The sequence below is a fragment of the Ascaphus truei genome, chromosome 2 (assembly GCF_040206685.1).
Source record: "Ascaphus truei isolate aAscTru1 chromosome 2, aAscTru1.hap1, whole genome shotgun sequence".
Taxonomy (NCBI): Eukaryota; Metazoa; Chordata; class Amphibia; order Anura; family Ascaphidae; genus Ascaphus; species Ascaphus truei.
Window position 1 is genome coordinate 115,902,275 of NC_134484.1, and position 19,220 is coordinate 115,921,494.

The following is a 19,220-nucleotide window of genomic DNA, read 5'->3' on the forward strand; positions in this document are numbered from 1 at the left end:
GTTGATGCGGTATACTTTGTGTTTTCTGTTACACACACACACACACACACACACACACACACACACACACACACACACACACACACACTGTGTGTATATATATATATATATATATATATATATATATATATATATATATATATACATATATATATATATATACAGTGTGTGTGTGTGTGTGTGTGTGTGTGTATATATATATATATATATATATATATATATATATATATATATATATATAATAGATAATATACATTATACGTGTGTGTATATATATATATATCTCTATATATAGATATATAGATATATAGATAAGATAAGCAGCCGGCACTCTTGTAGCAAAATTCAAGATATATATAATGAAAATATCACTTGTGAGCACAGTATTGGACAGGTCTGCAACCCTTTTCACCATTATCGCCTAGCATACAATGCTTCCACTGCAGCAAGGGATTCTGGGAAATGACATGCAAATGAGCACACATTGTCACTTTTTGCTTCAAATCTGTTATGTCAAAATGGATTTGAAGCAAAAGGTGACAGTGTCCTCATTTGTATGTCATTTCCCAGAATTCCTTGCTGCAGTGAAAGCACTGTATGCTAGGCGATAATGGTGAAAAGCAGGGTTTCAGACCTGTCCAAGACACGTGGATGTGCTCACAAGTGATATTTTCATTTGCTATATGCTTTATGGTGGAGGTATTTTTTTGTCACTTTTTTACCCACCATAACTTAACGTGTGTGTTTGTGTATATGTATTGTTTAAGTGGTCACAAACTTATTCACATGCCCAGATGCTGTAAAACAACATAGAATCTGGTATCAGTGTGCACTTATGGTGTAATTGACACACAGGTTCAGTATACAAGTGATTTGATTAAATGGACTTTTTAACATGGGGACTAGCTCCTCTCATACAAACCCCTGAAGAAGTGGCGTAGATCGTGAAACATGTAGGGTATTAGGTCACATCATCCTATGTAATCCTGCGCAGCAGTAAGCCGGATTTCCGCTTCAGCCGTCTCGTGGAACGCCGCATCGTAGGCTCTCCCCCACATCCGAATCTCACAGGATTTTGAACGGTGAGACAGTGAAGTGACGGTGTGGCTTTATGATTGGACAAGCAAGCAACTAGTTATCCTTGGTTAGTGCCTGCACATGCCATCTGGTCTCGCACGCAGCCCTCCATAAAAGACGGAATAATAACATCCCCCGAGACCATATTCCAATCTACATGTGCATATCCTACCTGCATCTTGTAAAAAATAGAAATAAAGTGTGCTACTAATGTGATTGTAAAATAAATAATGATAGATACATATAACTGTAAATACAGATCCCAAATAACGAACAATGGTAATGTGATTAATATAACATTAACCAGTGCACAAATACAGTGATGAGTACATAACTTTATTAGGTGGTAAAAAGTGTCTGCTGCTGTAGAACAGGGGTGGCCCAGCACCCCACAAAAACTAAGAGATAAAAAACAAAAGCGCAGCGAACAACGCTCATAGTATAGTAAATTTTAGTAAGCATATGCAAAAAAGGGGGGGATAGGTAATCTGCGTACATCAATTCCAAAGGTAATAAGCATTTCATGTGTTAAGACATGCGTTACCAACACAGGAACCCGACCAGTCAGGAAATTCACAGCTTCTGATCATCTGATATGGATCTTTACAGGACACCTGTCCCCTTCCCTGATGTAGTGTGTTTTAAATACGAAATGAGTAGGGTTTTATTGTTGCCATTTTGTTGCTATTTTTGATTGATCTATTAATGTCCAGTTCAGTCACTAGGGTGTTAGATTGTACACTGTTAGCCAATGTATATGTATTCAATCAATAAGGTGACGTCATCAGGGAGCGCAACAGTGGCGGTTTCAGAGGAACCACACCGGAGCACATCATGACCATCCTAGTCGTATAAAGCGGTTAGCTTAAACACACGCTGTTGTTGGACTTACCTTATCACTGCAGAGTAACCTTATTGATTGAATACATATACATTGGCTAACATAGACTGTACAATCTAACACCCTAGTGACGGCGGGTAATACATGGAGAATTTCAATTAGAATTCCGTGTGGCTACGTCATTTGGATGTGAAACATGGTCATCACCTAAGGATCTTGGTGTAACTAATACCGATTTACACTTAACAAGGCTTAAACTAAGTTACTATCTGTATTAGTACATTGGGTTGTTCATTCATTTAACTGCAGCATTATCGTGTGGTTACATGTGCATTTTGGAAACATTGTAATGGTGTGTTAGCTATAAGTGTTCTGAGGACATTTGTAGTACTATAGCAACACATAGTGTCTTTACCAAACTATGTACGGCAATGTATCATTAAATATCTTTAAGAATTGAGATATTTATGATAGTGTATCATCTTGGGTGACAAATAGAGATTGTGCTCCTTAGTGACTAGCGATAGTCACATGCTGTAGATGTAACCCTCTAAGACAACACTAACATGTGTATTTCTTACGGTTAATTTTCAACTATATCTTTACAAGACAGACATAGTACGTGTCATGATATAGTTTTCCCCACTGAAGTAGTCTCCCTATAATTTTTGTGGAGTATGTGTTCCCTTTGTATATGTTTAATAAAATATTTTAGTTTATAATATTAGTGAGTGGCTATATAGGGATCAAACCCTAGGATTAAATCATTCCAAGCCCTCAATTGGTTATAGCTATTGCACATGTTCTTTGGTTGTCCTTCAAACACCACCTGCCCTTAATTTCCTATCCCCGTATGCACCCTATCTAATCCTTTACATGTAAATTAATATAAATGGAGAGCGGTAGTTACGTCGCCTTTCCAGAGGAGCAAGATGTCATCGATTATGCTGTCTACTGAGGCATGACCTCTGAAAAAACGCTCACTTCCTCCCACCAGCCATGGTAAAGGTTAGCGTAGGTGGGGGAACAGGTTATGCCCATGGCTGTGCCCTGTATATGTTGGGAGAATTTATTGTTGAACAAGAAGTAATTGTCTTAAAGTGAAGTTAAGTAGGTCACAAATGAAACAGAGGCTTACCTTTAAATAGCAACATAGTTGCCTTTCTCACTATACTACACAGAGATACATCTGTTTTTTTTTTTGGATACAGCCCAGTATTATTTTCACTGCAATAGTATCCTTTTGATCTACCATCTATCTCTGAGTTATCCTATAGGGAAGTGGTGCCGAACATAGGACTCTAATCCAGCCCACCACTCCATCTCGGGTAGATAGCTGAGCACATAATAAATAGCTTACTATCTGTAGCTCTGCTCACAGGGAGATGAGTACCCCCCTCTTTTAATATGTACTATGCCTAGGAGTACTGTCTAACTTTTGCTCTATTTGTGCTTTATTTTAACAATACCTATTACAATGTTACCTTTTAGTTGTTACATATTACTTACTAATTGTGGTGGTGTGCACCACATTGGGATCGCTATACCCTCTGTGTACCTTCTTGTACATTTTAAATTACATTGATGTTTGTTATTTGAACGCTGATTTGAGACTATATATTGGTACTATGTATTTTTTGTAAGGCATTTCTTTGGGGAAGGTCTGTTAATACCACTTAATCCTTCACTCTGATTTTAACCAAATATGGCACATTTGAGCACTTTACGGAGACCAACCATAACATAATATAAATACAAATGTCTGGAAATTATTTTAGTGAAATTTTTATGTTGGCTTAAAGGTCTCTGATGTATAGTGTGTATATTCAGTAGTGATCCATCTATTTCATATTGTATTAAAATGTTTTGCATTGTCTAGAACTCTAGACATGACAAAATACCAAATAAGTTAAGAATTGAATATGTTATGTGATTATAAGAGAGGAATGCACAATGCTCCCTGAAGCCTTACCTTTGACGTCAATAGTGATGATATATGACTCACATTAAAATCTCAATGCATTACTCCATGTATATATTACTCATTTAACGCTGGAATCTCTGACTGAAAATCATTTTTACTTTCATTGACATTAAATGTTTTACCTTTTTGTTTATTCTGCTCATATCTATTAAATAAAACAGATGAGTTTTGTAAGTGCTACATTACAAATTACATGGCATAAAGAAGAATTTAGATCTTCAATAGGATATTCCTGGTTAAAATATTTTTAGTTTTAAAGCAGCAGTCTATCTAAATAAAAAATATTTTAAACACCGAAGATGGATTACGCTGACCTTTTTTTTAAATTTCTTTTTGCAAACCATAAAATAACAATTTCATTACACAGACTACATTCTTATTATTTTTGCCACTATTATTCCTAAAAGCACTACTACTTACAGTATGTGTCAAATTTATTTTTAAATGTAGACCTGACAGCCTGTTTCACAGAATATATAATGCATACAAAATGCTTTTGTATGGGTCCTGTTGGAAATTTATACTCAAAAATAGCATGACATTATCCTTCAGAAATCATGGGAATCCTTCAGAGCCATCATTAATAAATGAACAGTTTCTCATCTATATAGGTCGCTTATTTTGATCCGATATTTCACTAAACTTAGAGAGTTCAGTAAACTTAAAAGAAAATGTTATTTGCATTTACGTTACGTGCATGAATGCTGAACACTTTAAGTCTGGTCCTTTAAATGCTGGTATACTGGGGTGGAAGGTTCAAGCAGCCAGTCTTTCTTGGGACAAGACCACCACCCGCTGTAATTTGATTATCTCAAACTGCAGAAAAGAAAATGTAAAAAGAAAATTTTAATCAATAAAAGAAACAAAAAAATCCATACAAACATCTATTATGCATAGCAAATGAAATGAAAAAGGGGTGTTTGAACATTACAAAAACATAATTAAAGTGCAATATGTCATGCAATCCTTCAGTTCACGTCCAGAAATATTATTGCAGAAAATCAAGTGAGACTACAATTGATATGAATCGGCGTCCTGATAAAATCTAATATCTGCACATACAAGAGCCCAATTACATTGGGAAACCCCCATAATAATACAATTGGAATACAACGATGTTGCATAACAGCTTGAGATATCGGCAAAAGATGTACATTCACGTGACACAAATACCCTACAGCAGTGGTTTTCAACCTTTTTTTGGTTGGGGAACCCCAACCCTCCCTCTCTTTACCCCCGGACCCCCTCCATCCCCCCGTCACCCCCCCTAAATCCCCCGGCCCATCTACCGCTCCCTCTCTCCTTCACACTCTCCCCCTTGCTCACGCGCACACACACTCCCCTTCTTACTTACATACACACCCTCTCACTTACTCTCTCCCCCACTCACTCACACTCACACACACACGTTGACGCACCAACCGGAGCAGGGAGTGGAAGGATAGCAGTGACCGGATGGCTGCTGCTGGCGGCTCGGGAGCAGTCTGGTCACTGCTATGTGAGGTGCCGCCGGGCATGGGACAGCTGGGAGAGTTGTCCCAGCTCTCCTCCCCTTTCGGGTGTGGAACACCTGAGGGGTGCTCAACCCTGGTTGAAAATCACTGCTCTACAGTATAACATATAATCCCTTCTCTATATTGTAATGATGATCTTCAATGGGCTGGTTGTATGCAGCAACCGATCCGGCACTTTGGCACAAATAAAATTAATTCCCAAAAATCCTTTTAACCTCAGTGGGGCAATGGGATTTTTAAAGATGATCATTACAATATAGACAAAACTAGATTTGTTTTTTTGTTTTCATTTTATGTTACGGTTAGTTAATGTTTTGATATTTATATTTAAAAATGGATGCTTTCTGGGTGCTCCAAACAAAACTAGTACTTTTATTTTTTGGTTCAATATTTTTGTTCTAGTTGGATGCACCTCCTCAAGGTTTTATTTTATGTAGTTTTACTTTTTATATTTGCTTGTCACACTACCCTTCAATGAAAAATGTATTTTGTTTAGTTTGATTGGCTTATTAAATTACTTTTGTCAACGTTCTCTTTATCCTGGATCAGTGGTTTTCAACCTTTTTTTTTCTCTCTGGGCACCCCTAACCACAGGGTTTAGTTGCTGAGGCACCCTTAAAACAGGACAGGGTCACAGAAAACACAGGACAGAGAGACAATCACACGATACAGTCAGGGACTTGCATGAGTCAGAGGGGGCAAGGAGTCATATATATTGCATGCACGTGCACACACACGACAGAACAAATACACACAGGGCAGAGACACACAGCCTCCGGGCACCTATTTCCGGTACACATGCTGCTTTCACATCTGGCCACTCCCCCCAGGCTCTTTATAGCACCTGATTGGCTGTTTCTGGGTAATGCAGCCAATCGGAATAGAGGACACTTCCCAGCCCCTAGCAACTGCCCTTCTCTGGGAAATCTTGCACCACCCTTTTTGGTCTTCACGGAACCACCGGGTGCTGCAGAACACTGGTTGGGTAACACTGTCCTAGGCACATGTTGAGAGAGTTTACAAAAAGGATTTGAAACTTAGATTTTGCAACAATAAAACCTTTTAAAGTGTTTAAATTAGATTTCTTCATAGATATAGTATCTACATGAACTTCTATAAAGAAAGGCAATTTGGTTCATTAAAGGTTATATTTTTACATGCACAATAATCTTAGTGCAGTGTCAGTGCTTCCAACTGAAGTAAATTTGTAAATGGTTAAGAATAAAGTAACTTTAGTTGATATCAGCTTGTTGCTTTTGGACAGAAGGTTAAATGGTATCAGGAGAATTTGAAGAACCTATTAACTTGATCTACCCTGAGATGGTAAAGTTTAAATAAATGTACATGTAAAGATATATTTTTCTCCAAAAAATTAAATACCCTGCTTTGTGAAATCATTTTTCTCAGAATAAATGAGCAGCGATCAATTTCATTATTGTTCGGTTATCCAACAAATCTGGTTCATATTGCATTCAAGTCTTGATTATTGCACTGGAATATAAACAATAGAACACTTACAGGTTGTTTTGCTTTCCCAAAAAGGCATTGGTTAGTGCTTTTATCTACAAACAGAACAGTTTCTTACAGTGACCATGAAGATGTCAGCACAATAAAAGTTACTATTCTTAAAAAAAAAAAAAAAAAAAAAACTGGGTATACCTTGGAGCTCTCTTCTACATCTTCTCCTATTAGACATTGTCACTTGGTTACTTCATTTACACACACATTCACTCCAGCACTCGCATCTATACTCCAGGCCTAAGTCTCCTTGTAATCTCACCTAAAACTGATACTATTTACATATTTTCAATCAATGTTGCTAACACTACCAGCCATCTAGTTTCCCTGGTACGTTGTTTCGTTTGGCTCGCATTCAAACTGTTGCTACCGTAAGTCTTGCCATTTCTTCCTTCACACCATTGCTTTGATCTACCCTTTCTTATGTCACCCTACAGCTAACACACTAAAGAAACATGCCTTCATTTTTGCTGTCTTAACTACTGCAACATTGTTTCTTCTCCGGTCTCAACCCTACAGTCAATGCACAATTCTGTGAAGGGCCGCCAACAGAAATCATGGGGCCCAGGACAAATGAAAGGAGCAGGACCTCCCCCCTCCCCCCAACCCATAGCGCACCGACCATGTTAAAAAAAAAAAAAAAAATAGCGCGCAACTTTGACTTAACCCCCAATACATATAAAAATACACCCCAAATACATATAAAAATACACCCCACATCCCCACAATACATATAAAAATATACCCCCACCCACCCTCCCAATACATATAAAAAATACACCCCCAATAAAAATAAAAATCAGACTTACCTTGTGGATGGTCTCAGGCCAGGCCCGGTGGCTGCGGGAAGGGCGGTGGGCCGGTGGCTGCTACTGCGCAGCGGTGGGGGCAAGGGGTTAGGCTGGTGGCTGCAGGATGGCTGGGGGGGAGGGCTAGGGTTGCCTGGCGGTACTGCGGGGAGCTGGTGGCAGGTCACAGCAGTTGCCGCCACCCCTGCCCCGCTGCAGGCACCTGTCTGGCTCACGTGCGTGCTGGAAGCTTAGCCCAGCTGACTTCCGGCGCTGCAGTCAGAGACCCGGCGCTGGGTGTAGCCACACTGCGGTTTTTTTGTTTTTTAAACAGCCGTACCCCTTGACCCACGTGGCCCGGGATGCCAACACCGGCTGTCCCCACCTGTTGGCGGCCCTGTTTCCATGGGTAGAATTATAACACTCCCTAGATCTGTCTCTGCCTCTCTAATCCTAAAATCCTTTTGCAGGCTTCCATGTCACCTACATAAAGGTATCGCCTACTAAATTCTCCTGTTTCTTGAATGCTCTTCATACCTATGCCGCTTCTTAAATGTCTGCTATTTTATGTCTTGCTATTTACCTCCTTGTATCTTTTGCCCGTCTCAAGCTAGTGTTTGTTCCCACGCTTCTCTACTGCTATGTCATGTCTGAAAGCTTTTATACTTTTCCTTACCTCTGGAACACTCTTCATCTGCCAAGTTCCCTCTCCTCCCCGCCTTATGAACTTGCCAGAAAATTCACCTTTACAAGGAAGCCTTTCCATATATTTGTATAATTACCATATGACCTACAAGATACACACCCTCTTAACCATTCACCATAAAGTTTGCACTTCCATGTACACTTTCTATCATGTCTCAATACACCACTTAGAAGGTAAACATCCCCTCCAAAATCTACTTTAATTTATTATGTATTTATTTGTATTATTTTGAGTACACTTGAAGAAATCCATATAAGGTTTTCAAAGCACCATACACTGTAATTGTAGCTGTAAGAACTCCGCTAAAAGGTATCACAATTTAAAATGAATCTGATCTTCTGGAGGATGAATACTGTTGCTAGAACTTTGAATTATATATATATTTTTCTTGTGATTGTTTTGTGTAATCCAGTATCGCTGTAAAAGCTCTGCGTACACTAGATGGCAGTATATAAATAGAGAATATAAATACAAGCTAAAAAAATTGTTTTCTAAATGAAAAATGTTTTATGATGGAATAACATATATGGTTAAATATCTTCACCAAAGGTCATTATTTTCTGTTGGTTAATGGTTAAATATCATTTTAACATGGTTAAATATCTTCACCAAAGGTCATTATTTTCTGTTGAAAAGAACATTTCCCTGAGGTGGTTTGTCATTCTGAAAAAAAACCCCTAAGTTTTCAGCCTACTTCAAACTCCTGAACATTATAGAGGGTAGAAACAATTTACAGGGTATGGACAAGGCAAAGAAGAAACTAATTTAAAAACAATGGTAATGTCTGGTCAAAAATATATTTTAAAAAACCCTCAAGTCCAAGACTAGTAAAAAAAAAAAAAAAATATGGGGGAGGGGACTAACTGTTACTGCATTCCCCCCTAACCACAATAGTTACAAAGCGCTCCCCCACTCGTGCCACGCTGAATTTGGCAGTGCCGACTGACCTGTCGGCTGCAACTAGCATCATCACAACTTATCCTGCTTAAAGTAGGATGTGTTGCGCTGTTGTGGTGACTGACAGGTTAGTCAGTACTGCAACTCAGACGCAAGCTTACCATTTTTTAGGCAGGATTTTTCCACCCTTGTGGCACATAATATAGTTTTAACCGGGCAATGAAACGAAAAGCCAACATAATTTCATAGTTACAATTTAGCGTTTTTCAAAACTCAATATAAAATAGTAAATGTATGGTGGCTTAAAAATAAATAAAACTTACCTGCTTATGTCTATTTGTCCATATCTATACCAGAATCCTCTGTGTCTGCACTTTCTCACACTGATGTGCAGATGTCTGGAAATGTTTAAAGGTCTCAGTTGATACAAAAGACTTACTATGTAAATATTAATAAAAATGTCCATTCATATTAACATATTTTATATGTTTGTATAGATCTATATATCTATATACAGACACGTGTATGTATAATACTGAATGTAAGACAGTCACAAAATTACTATAAAGAAATTAGAAATTCACCTAAAAAGGCTCAACTCTCCTTTACTTCTAGACCAGGAGTGAGCAAACCTTTTACATGGAGCCTCTTCCCCCCCCCCTTTATCTCATCTGCCCCCCCATATCTCCCTTTCCCCCCCATATCTCCCTTCCCCCCTCATCTTCCTCCCCCCCTCATATCTTCCTCCCCCCCTCATATCTTCCTCCCCCCTCATATCTTCCTCCCCCCTCATATCTTCCTCCCCCCTCATATCTTCCTCCCCCCTCATTTCCCTTCCCCCCTCATCTTCTCTCCTCCCTTCATCTCGTCTGTCCCCCCCATATCTCTTCTCTCCCCCCCTTCATCTTGCCTCGTCTCTCAGTCCCCCCCCCCCTCCACATCTCACCACCTCTTCTCCTCCCCTTACCTGCTCTTCTCTCACCCCCTTATCAATGCCTACCTGGCTTCGGTGGAGGAGTGTTGCGGGAGTGAACCAGGGCAGTGGCAGAGGAGGGTGGCAGGAGAATAGGATGGAGGACGCCCAGAGAGGAGTACGGTGGTAGAGGAGTTGGATGGCGGGAGCAAAGCAGGACAGCAGAGCAGGAGAATGGCCAGGGAGGAGTGAAGACTTCCGGGTCAGACCGCTGGTGCGTGCTCCTCCCCGGCCGTCCTGCTTTGCTCCCACGGTCCAACTCTGTTATCCTGCTCCGCTCTTGCAGTCCTTCGTCCTCTACCACTGCTGTCCTCCTTTTCCACTGCCCTGCTCCGCTCCCTCCTTCGTCTCCCGGCGCCCCCTTAAAAAAATCTTGCACCCCACAGTTTGCACACGTCTGTTCTAGACCACTTTTTTCCCCCTCTCCTGTCTCCATGTCAATACATGACCTGAGGTATATGCTCCTCCCAAGTGAGGCAGGACACAGAACAGCTGGCTCTTTGAGAACTACACTATGTAAGCCCTCCTCCATTTGTCTCTTGTCTGTGTCCTACCCTGAACATCATCAAGGAGATAGGTCTCCTTGAAGATAAGGAAGACTTGAATACATCAGACCACATTTTTTTATGCCTCTTAAGATGAGGATCTCATTCTCAATGAGTGGAAATATTCTTATCAGAAAAGTGGCACTTATAGCAAGTTTGCAAGGAGGTATTTGTTCAAGGAGGATAAGGTAGAGTGGAGCAATCCACTCAGAGTGGACACGGTGGTGCCAATATTACCAGACGGATGACTATTCTGTTGAAATATGCAGTATTTTTCTGATGAACAAGTGAATAGAAGGCCTTCTAAAGAGATTATACACTTCTGTGGGAACCACATACAAACCCATGATAGCCACAGCATGCCTAGCCAGGACTATGAATATTTGGTTCTCAACACTGCAGGAAGCAATAGTCAGAAACTTCACATCAGAATTCCTAAAGGATTCAGCAATCTTATCTGAATCATTAGATTTTTTTATGTGATGCCTTGTTTGGTGGAACAAGACGGTTTGCAAGCTTATCAGCACCATCAGTGGTAACATTCGGGCCCTTTGGCTGAAACCACAGGCAGCAGATAATTCCTTCAAGCACAAGTTTGTATCCACACCATTCTTGGGGTAAGCTCTTTTTAACGAGGAACTAGAAACCAGAATAAATAAAATTACTGGAAGAACGGGTTATTTTTTGCCGCAGGACTGAAGACTGAGGCCATTATCTGCTTTCAGAAGCTAAAGGCAGTCCTTTTGCGGGAACAGTATCTTCAGAGGGCCAAGAATGCCTAGAAAGCAGGAAGGCACAGTCTCAACGAGTAGATACAGAGCAGGCCAGTCTTTACACAAATCTCACCTTTCTGTAAAATTGGTGGGTCCCCTTCCTGTGCCCTCTGGCAGTTGGGGGCAGACTCGGATAGTTCAGGAAAGTATGGATACAAAATACAACAGATCTCAGAGTCCTTCAAATTATAGACAGCGGTTATATCATATAGTTTGCAGAAATTCCTCCAAGTGTGAGATTTCTTCCATCATCCATTCCTCAATACCCACACAACTACAAACATTAAAGTAGTGCCTTTAAGATATTCTACAACAGGAGGTAATCATAGAAGTGCCCAGATAGAAAAGAGGCAAATTATTTTTCTCAATCTTTTTCATGGTCTTGAAAAAGAAAGGTTCCTTGAGACCAGTACTAGACCTCAAAGATTAATCAGAAAAAGGAACTTAAAGATAGTATCCATTAGGTCTGTTATCAGCATGACAAGGAGATTTCGTAGCAACACTGGATCTCAAAGATGCTACATATCTACATATTCCCATCCACCAGAAATGCCGAAGATTTTCAATGCTGGATTGTCACTATCAGTTCTAAGCACTTCCTTTTCACCTTTCAACAGCCTCTCAGGTGTTTACGAAGGTGTTTGCCGTTATAGTGGCAGCCATCAGACAACCGTGGATATTTGTTGTCCCTTATGTAGAAGACATCTTTATAAGAGCTCCAGCTCAGAGGCAATTCTTCAACTACGCCTAGTACAACAGGCCCTAAAGAAGCAGGGTTGGCTGATCTACAACAAACAGAGCAGGCTAATCCCCTCCCAATTCCTCATATTTTTAGAGCTGAATTTCAATAGTCTGCCATCTGACAAGATGGAGGACATCATACAGAGGGCAAAACATGTGTTCCCTCAGTAGACCAATATATGACATTAGTTGCCACCATTTGCCCCAGCAGAGATAGTACCCTTGGGCCTCTTCCACATAGGACCACTACAACATAACCTCTTAATCGCCTGGAACAAGGGCTCTCAGGACCTGTCGCAGAAAATACATTTTACTCCCAAAACGCGTTTTTCCCTCAATAGTGGTAGTCCATTATGAATCTGTCCAGAGGCCAGTCACTGATGCCCAGTTCTACTGACGACCGACACATGCTCATCATGATGTGGCGCTAGCCTGCAAGGACAGTTCATACAAGGAACAAAGTCTAGTTCAGAGATATAAAATTCCAGTTAAAAATACTGGAACCAAGGTCGATAGTCCAAGCTCTACTGTACTTTTCCCACAATTTAAGGCTCATTCCACAAGAGCAATGGCAACATCTTGGGCGGTAAAACAGGATGCATCAGCAGAGCAAGACTAAAGCCACCACATGGTAATCACTCCATACCTTTGCAATGCATTATTGAGTAGATGTCTCGCCATCATCAGAAACAGCATTTGGGAGGACAGTCCTCCAGACAGCTGTACTATTCTCATTTACTCAACTCTATAATCATGGCTGTATCATTCTCATTTACTCAACTCTATTATCAAGGGTAACTGCTTAGTGACATTCCCTCGTGTCAGGTGCTGACATGGAGGAACAAGAAAGAAAATGGACTTATCATTAATTTCATTTCTCCTGGTCCCTCCTTTTTCCTTTAATGAAGGATTTTGTGGTAAATTTAGTAACACATCGTTCTTGTTATAATTTCTTATTGAGAGGAATATGTAGATACGTGAATAGTAAGCTTTGCTAGATGTACAACTGATCAGAGACCAATGGAGACGGGCATATATACCGTAGTTCTCATAGTCAGGTGTTCCGTGTCCAATCTCAGCTGGGAGAAGCATAGCCCTCACGTTCGTGCGCTGCCATGGGAGGACCAGGAGAAATGAACTGTAAGACAAATTTCCGTTTTTGCCATATGAATGCTGAAGACTTACAGCGAGTGTCATATGTACTTTATAAGGGCTTTGTCACTTTTTTGTTTAAATCAATTATATCATTCATTGTAAATATAAGAGTGTGTATGCTTAGTATATGCGGTTGACATAACAATGTTAACCTTTTAACTATTTCCATTATTTTATTGTATTAGAAACAAATACTGTAATATGTAAATGTATTGTAAGAGTTGAAAATAAGCAGTAGCTTCTTGATGTGACTCCACGGTTGAGTACTGCTATGATATTTTGGCTTGGCTCAGGTTGATTGATCATACAGTAGGTGGAAAATATTTTTCATTATTTTCTATGAAGGAGTGAAGTAGTTTGATCACTTTTACTGTGAGAAATATTTAAAGAACAGAGTCTGTGGTAAACTTTTAGGATTACATTTCATGCATGTAGGCTAGGAATAGTTGGTGATATTTGTCCAGCAGGTGGTGTTGCTGAATAAAACTTCATAATCCACATCTTGTTTTATTGCTAGATCTAAATTGTATGTCCTTCCTAAAGCCATAGAATCTGTAAATAAGATTGTGGTAGTAAGCATATATGTCAATATTTATGAATATATTGTAATGTTCATGAATGCAGAAGTTTACACACATACCATGCAGTACTAAATATACGAAGAATTAAGATTCTGGAAGAACGGCGACATTTGGGAGTGTGGCAATATGACCACTTGGGCTACTTATCACATAGTCCTGACCAGGCCCCCAGTGATGCGAACGGAAGTGGAGCGTACCGCTATTCTGATCGCGTTCATCTCTCCCTGGACAACAAATGCATATAACGTTCACGGAATGTCATATGCATTTGTGAACATGTCACAGTAAGATACGTATTACCTTAATGGGGAATCCCCAAGAGTTTAACGGTCGTTCCCATGTTTATGGAGATATTTGTACCGGTTTTGACACACAAAAAAAACTCGAACTATGGCGCTTATTCTGCAGCGGCCAGTCGGATTTCATTTTTTAATTCTAGCAGAAAACCACCCGACCCGCCGCTTCGGCGGATATAGAATAAGCCCCTAATCTTCAGATAGTGTTTCTATTGGCCACCAGAGTGATCCCGAATCCCAGCGGCCATATTGTTTGCCCCAGTTTATCCGGTTGAGATCCAGTCCACCATGTGCTCTGCCACTCATGAACTGGAGGGTCGCTGCACAATGAGGGACCCTTTTCAGGTAACGGGGGGGGGGGGGTCCCTATACCCAGGATTGCTGCATTAAATGTGTAGATCACTGACCAGAGGTTAGGTTTCCTTTTATTGAACCATCTATGTTTTGCCACTTACCAAGGTATTTCTAACTGGCATTATTTGTTTTCTTAAAGTATTTGTCTTACCTGGCATACTTGTATGCATGTGTGAAACTACTACTGTATTATGTTAATTTACTGGTTTTATTATAGTTCACTATTCCCTTTCAGGGATTTTTAGCCAATCAGAAGCGGGCTGAAAACTTGAAAGATCCATCTGTGTTACCTGATTTGTGCTTGAGTCATGCAAACCAGTTGATGATCATGCTAACGAACCACAGGAAACTGTTGGATATCAAACAGAAATGTACCACTGCCAAACAGGAGCTTGCTAATAACCTACAAGTACGATTAAAGTAAGCATATCCTTCTTAGTTTGTTTGTCTTATAACATGATGTATATTATTATGTACATTTACTAATGTAGGAAACTAAAATGAGTACATGGAGGTATGTTCCTTTTTTATGGTTATAAGAAGTGTGCTATGTTAGTGCATTATAGAAAGTAATGTCTGTATGTTACATTTGTTAACTCTGTAGTGTTGGGCCATATCAAATTTCTCAGTACAATAACGATATTAAGAAATGTATTGCATTAACTATATCGCAATACGTATGTTAAAATAAGTCTGAACATTTTCTAGTAAAAAAAATACTCAAAAGAAATAAATTTTTCTGTTGTCCCCATGACAGTGGTTACTAATGGGTTATATTCCACCCTCCAGCTGAGATAGGACAGAAATCTACCTGTGGGAGGACCATAAATAGCCCCTCCTTTCATCCCCAGGTAGTCTTTTTTTCTGTCCTACCTAGATAAGGTGGAAGTTAGTAGTTTTTCTTTTAAATGTAGAAAGGGGGCTTACCTGACTACTTAGTAGTTGATCCACGTGAGTTGTCTGCCTCTCTCTCTCTTCCGCTGAAGCCCAGACGTCCGCACTCCAAGGAGGTGCTGTTCTGGGAGCCGTCGGAAAGCCATGCTTTAAATAGCTGCTGAGGCTCGCAGCTCCTGAAGCCGCTTGTGGAGACGTGCACACGCATAGGTAGCAGGGGGAACACTCGCACACGGCTGCGTGAAGTCACAGAAGAAAATAAAAAAATATGGAGGATTTAAAGCACACTCTCTCGTTACTCTGCAGGAGTAGTAGGATGCACGGAGGACAGCACACGCTAGAAGCATGCTCATGCGGCAAGTAGGGTGTAACTGCTGCAAGCCTACATAACTATATAGGCACTGCTAAAAGTCTGCAACCCTATCAGGACGTGGCCATGGATACATCATGAATGCAAGCTCATTAAGAAATGCTGTTATTAAAGTCCCATGGGTAAGCCCCAGGGAGATAGTACTGGTACTCGTGTGATTTTTATTGGTTTTTAAAAGGAGATGGCTATAATTACTAATATTCATATTATGTCAGTACTCCAGGGTTACAACCGGAGGATCCAATGGCCAGAGCACCTACATAACTAACTATTAGAAAGAAGGCCATGAGGAAATCAAAACATTGTGCGACTTGAGAAGCCTGCATTGGAAAATAAGACTTTGTGAAAAGGATTGCTCAGAGATGCGGCAAGGGACCCAATTGAGCCAATGTGGGATTTTACCTCATGGATAACGGACACGGTAACATTTGGCATTGAGGCTGCCTCTTCGAAGTTGGGTCACAAAGGCCAGAAGCGGGCAAGATAATTTACTAGCCTGGAAAGACTGCAAGATTAATCTTATGGGAATTCGGAGGATGAACAATTCAGCAGGATTGATCTGGAAATGGAATCTTCAGAGAATGAGTTTAACAGAAAAATCATCCACTTTTGATCTAGAGCTTATAGACCAACTTCTCAAGACAGTGAGAGATCTTACAGATCGAGTTCCAGCATTCCCCTTCAGAACCTAGAGATCGTCTATTGAGGAGCCTGCATAGGAAATCAACATCCTTCCTGGTCCACAAAGTGGTGAAGGTTATGATTAAAGGATATTTGTCCCAGCCAGACAAAAAAAGCTCCTTTGATTAGTTCATTTTCAAGAATGTATCTATTCGAGGACAAAGTGGAAACATGGGAATCTTCCCCAAAGGTGGACACGACGGTATCAAGATTGGTCAGAAGAACAACACTGCTTTTGGATGACCAGCCTCCCTTCAAGACGGTATAGACAGGCGGATGCAGAACGTCTTGAAGAAATTGTTTACTTATGTGGACGCAGCTTGCAGGTCTTCTAGCCATGACATCTGTGTCAAGAGCAATAAAGTTATGGATTGCTAATTTGGAGGAAACCCTGGAGAAGGGCATTAAAAGATCCAAGATAGTTGAAGCACTCTGAGCTAAAACTGGCAGCGGACTTTGTAGCAGAAGCATCGCTGGATTCAGTAAGGCTGGCAGCAAGGTCTATGGCGCTGTGTCACAGCCACAAGAGCATTTTGGCTAAGGCTTTGGCTGGCAGATTCGTCATCTAACAACAATCTGTGTTCAATTCCTTTCGAAGTTCATCATCTGTCACAGCAAAAGAAGTGAAGATTGGATGTCCCAACTTTATAAATGAGAGGGCTAAATGAGAGGAATGAGACCCTATAGACCTGGAAGGGGTTGCTAAAGAACAGCCTCCTGGTGTTGAGGCCAGAGCTCTTTTTCATGGGCCAAGAAGAGGTGGACTCTCATATAGAGTCGCTGGGCGGTTCGCATGAGATAAAGGGAGCTCAAACATCGTACGTCAGAGAGATACTCCGGCAATTCTAGGACTTCTAGGAGCAAACAATTATGTACTCCTTGGTGTTCAATGTCGTCTGCAGGGGTTACTGTCTGGAATTCAAAATGATACTTGGAAGGCACATAAGATCTTGACGAACAGGAAACTTGCCAGACAGACATTAACCAGCAGTATCCAAAGGCTTATGAACGGTTATGAAATTCAACCAGTTTTACCACAAGAAAGAAATGGTGGTATCTGTTCACCATTGTTCCACGTGAAAAAGGTGATTGGAACATTCAGGTCTATCCTTGACCTATGAGGCGTAAACAAACTGCTCAAGGTAACGAAATTCCAAATGAGGTCCTCAGGACCATTATTGCCTCTGTGGACCAGGGGGGACTGGCACGTATCAGTATATCTATAGGATGCCTACTTCCACGTACCCATATATCACACACAAAGTATCTGCGGTTTGCTCTTCCCTTCGGTCTCTCTACATCACCAAGAACATTCACAAAGGTGTTGATAACACTCCTTGCCGATTTACGGACAGAATGAATACAAATTTTCTACTACCTGGACATGGTTTTGATAAAGGCACAGGGTAGAGTCCTGTTACTCCAACACCTATCAAGGGTATTAGAATTAATTTCACATCACAGGTTGGTCAATACAGAGAAGAGCCAATTAAGCAGCACAGACTGGGGTGCTCAACTCAGGTCATTTTCCTTGGGCTCTCTCTCTCTCTCTCCTATCGGAAGTCACGCAACATCAGCCAACATTTTAGAGCTATAGGGTAATGAAGGCAATCAAGCACTTCTCACCACAACTGTGAGGGTAGAACTTAAAAATCAGGTCAGACAACCGTACTATAGTGACCTACAGATGCAGCAGCCAGAATTCGACCAATTCTCACATTTTTTTGGGGGAGATCTCGCTGACATCCTTGCTAGATTCTCCGCAGCAGACTAATGGCCCATCGAATTAACACAGCAGGGGTCCCTGCTGTTTTAATCCTACCAGGGTCTACCTTTCTGTAAGAGACGTGCAGTAAGAGGCTGAATCCGTCACTCTACCTGCGTGCCTCTAACAGGCGATTGCATATTTTTTTTTTTTTTTACATTTTAACATAACCTTATTGTAGCTTGGGGTCTCCGGAGCTTAACCGTTTTGATTTCAGGTCCGGGGACCCCCTACTTCCCGAGTTACAGGTCCCAGTATGGGGTGCCGGTATCCTAGTCATGTTAAATTCCTGTTGGTCACGTGGGATTTAAATTCTGCAGGGGGATACTGGCACCCCATGACGGGGGCCTGTATCTTGGGAAGTAGGGGGTCCCCGAGGCTGAAACTAACTTTGTTCCGCTCAGGAGACCCCCTGCTCCCGCACACCAGTATCAAACCCCCCTCTCCCCTCCCTCCTCCCCCCACCCCCCCAAAAAATAAATAAAAATCATTACCGTAGCGGGTAGCCACTAAGGTAATGAAGCTGCTTAAATTTCATTTTTATTAATAGTGTGCATGAGCAGCCGGTCTCCTTAGCTGAACCACATTGATTTCAGCCTCAGTGATCCCCTGCTTCCAGAGATACAGGCCCCGGTATGGGGTGCCGGTATCCCCGCAATGTTAAAATCCTCTGCGCCACGTCACGTGGAAGCTTTTAACATTGCGGGGATACAGGCACCCCATATCGGGGCCTGTATGTTGGGAAGAAGGGGGTCCCCGAGGCTGAA

At 41.0% G+C, this 19,220-nt stretch overlaps 1 protein-coding gene across 5 annotated transcripts in view; it reads left to right on the forward strand.

Annotated features, from left to right (window-relative positions):
- The window catches only part of RB1CC1 (RB1 inducible coiled-coil 1), a 174,075-nt gene that overhangs the window by 67,057 nt on the left and 87,798 nt on the right, over positions 1 to 19,220 (forward strand). For all 5 annotated transcript variants that reach the window (XR_012798411.1, XM_075584391.1, XM_075584392.1 and 2 more), the window contains exon 8: positions 14,979 to 15,163. Coding sequence is in view for 4 of the 5 variants with exons in the window: in XM_075584391.1 (XP_075440506.1) it covers positions 14,979 to 15,163 (185 nt within the window). In the remaining variant the exon portion in view is untranslated. The remainder of the gene's footprint in view (positions 1 to 14,978; positions 15,164 to 19,220) is intronic.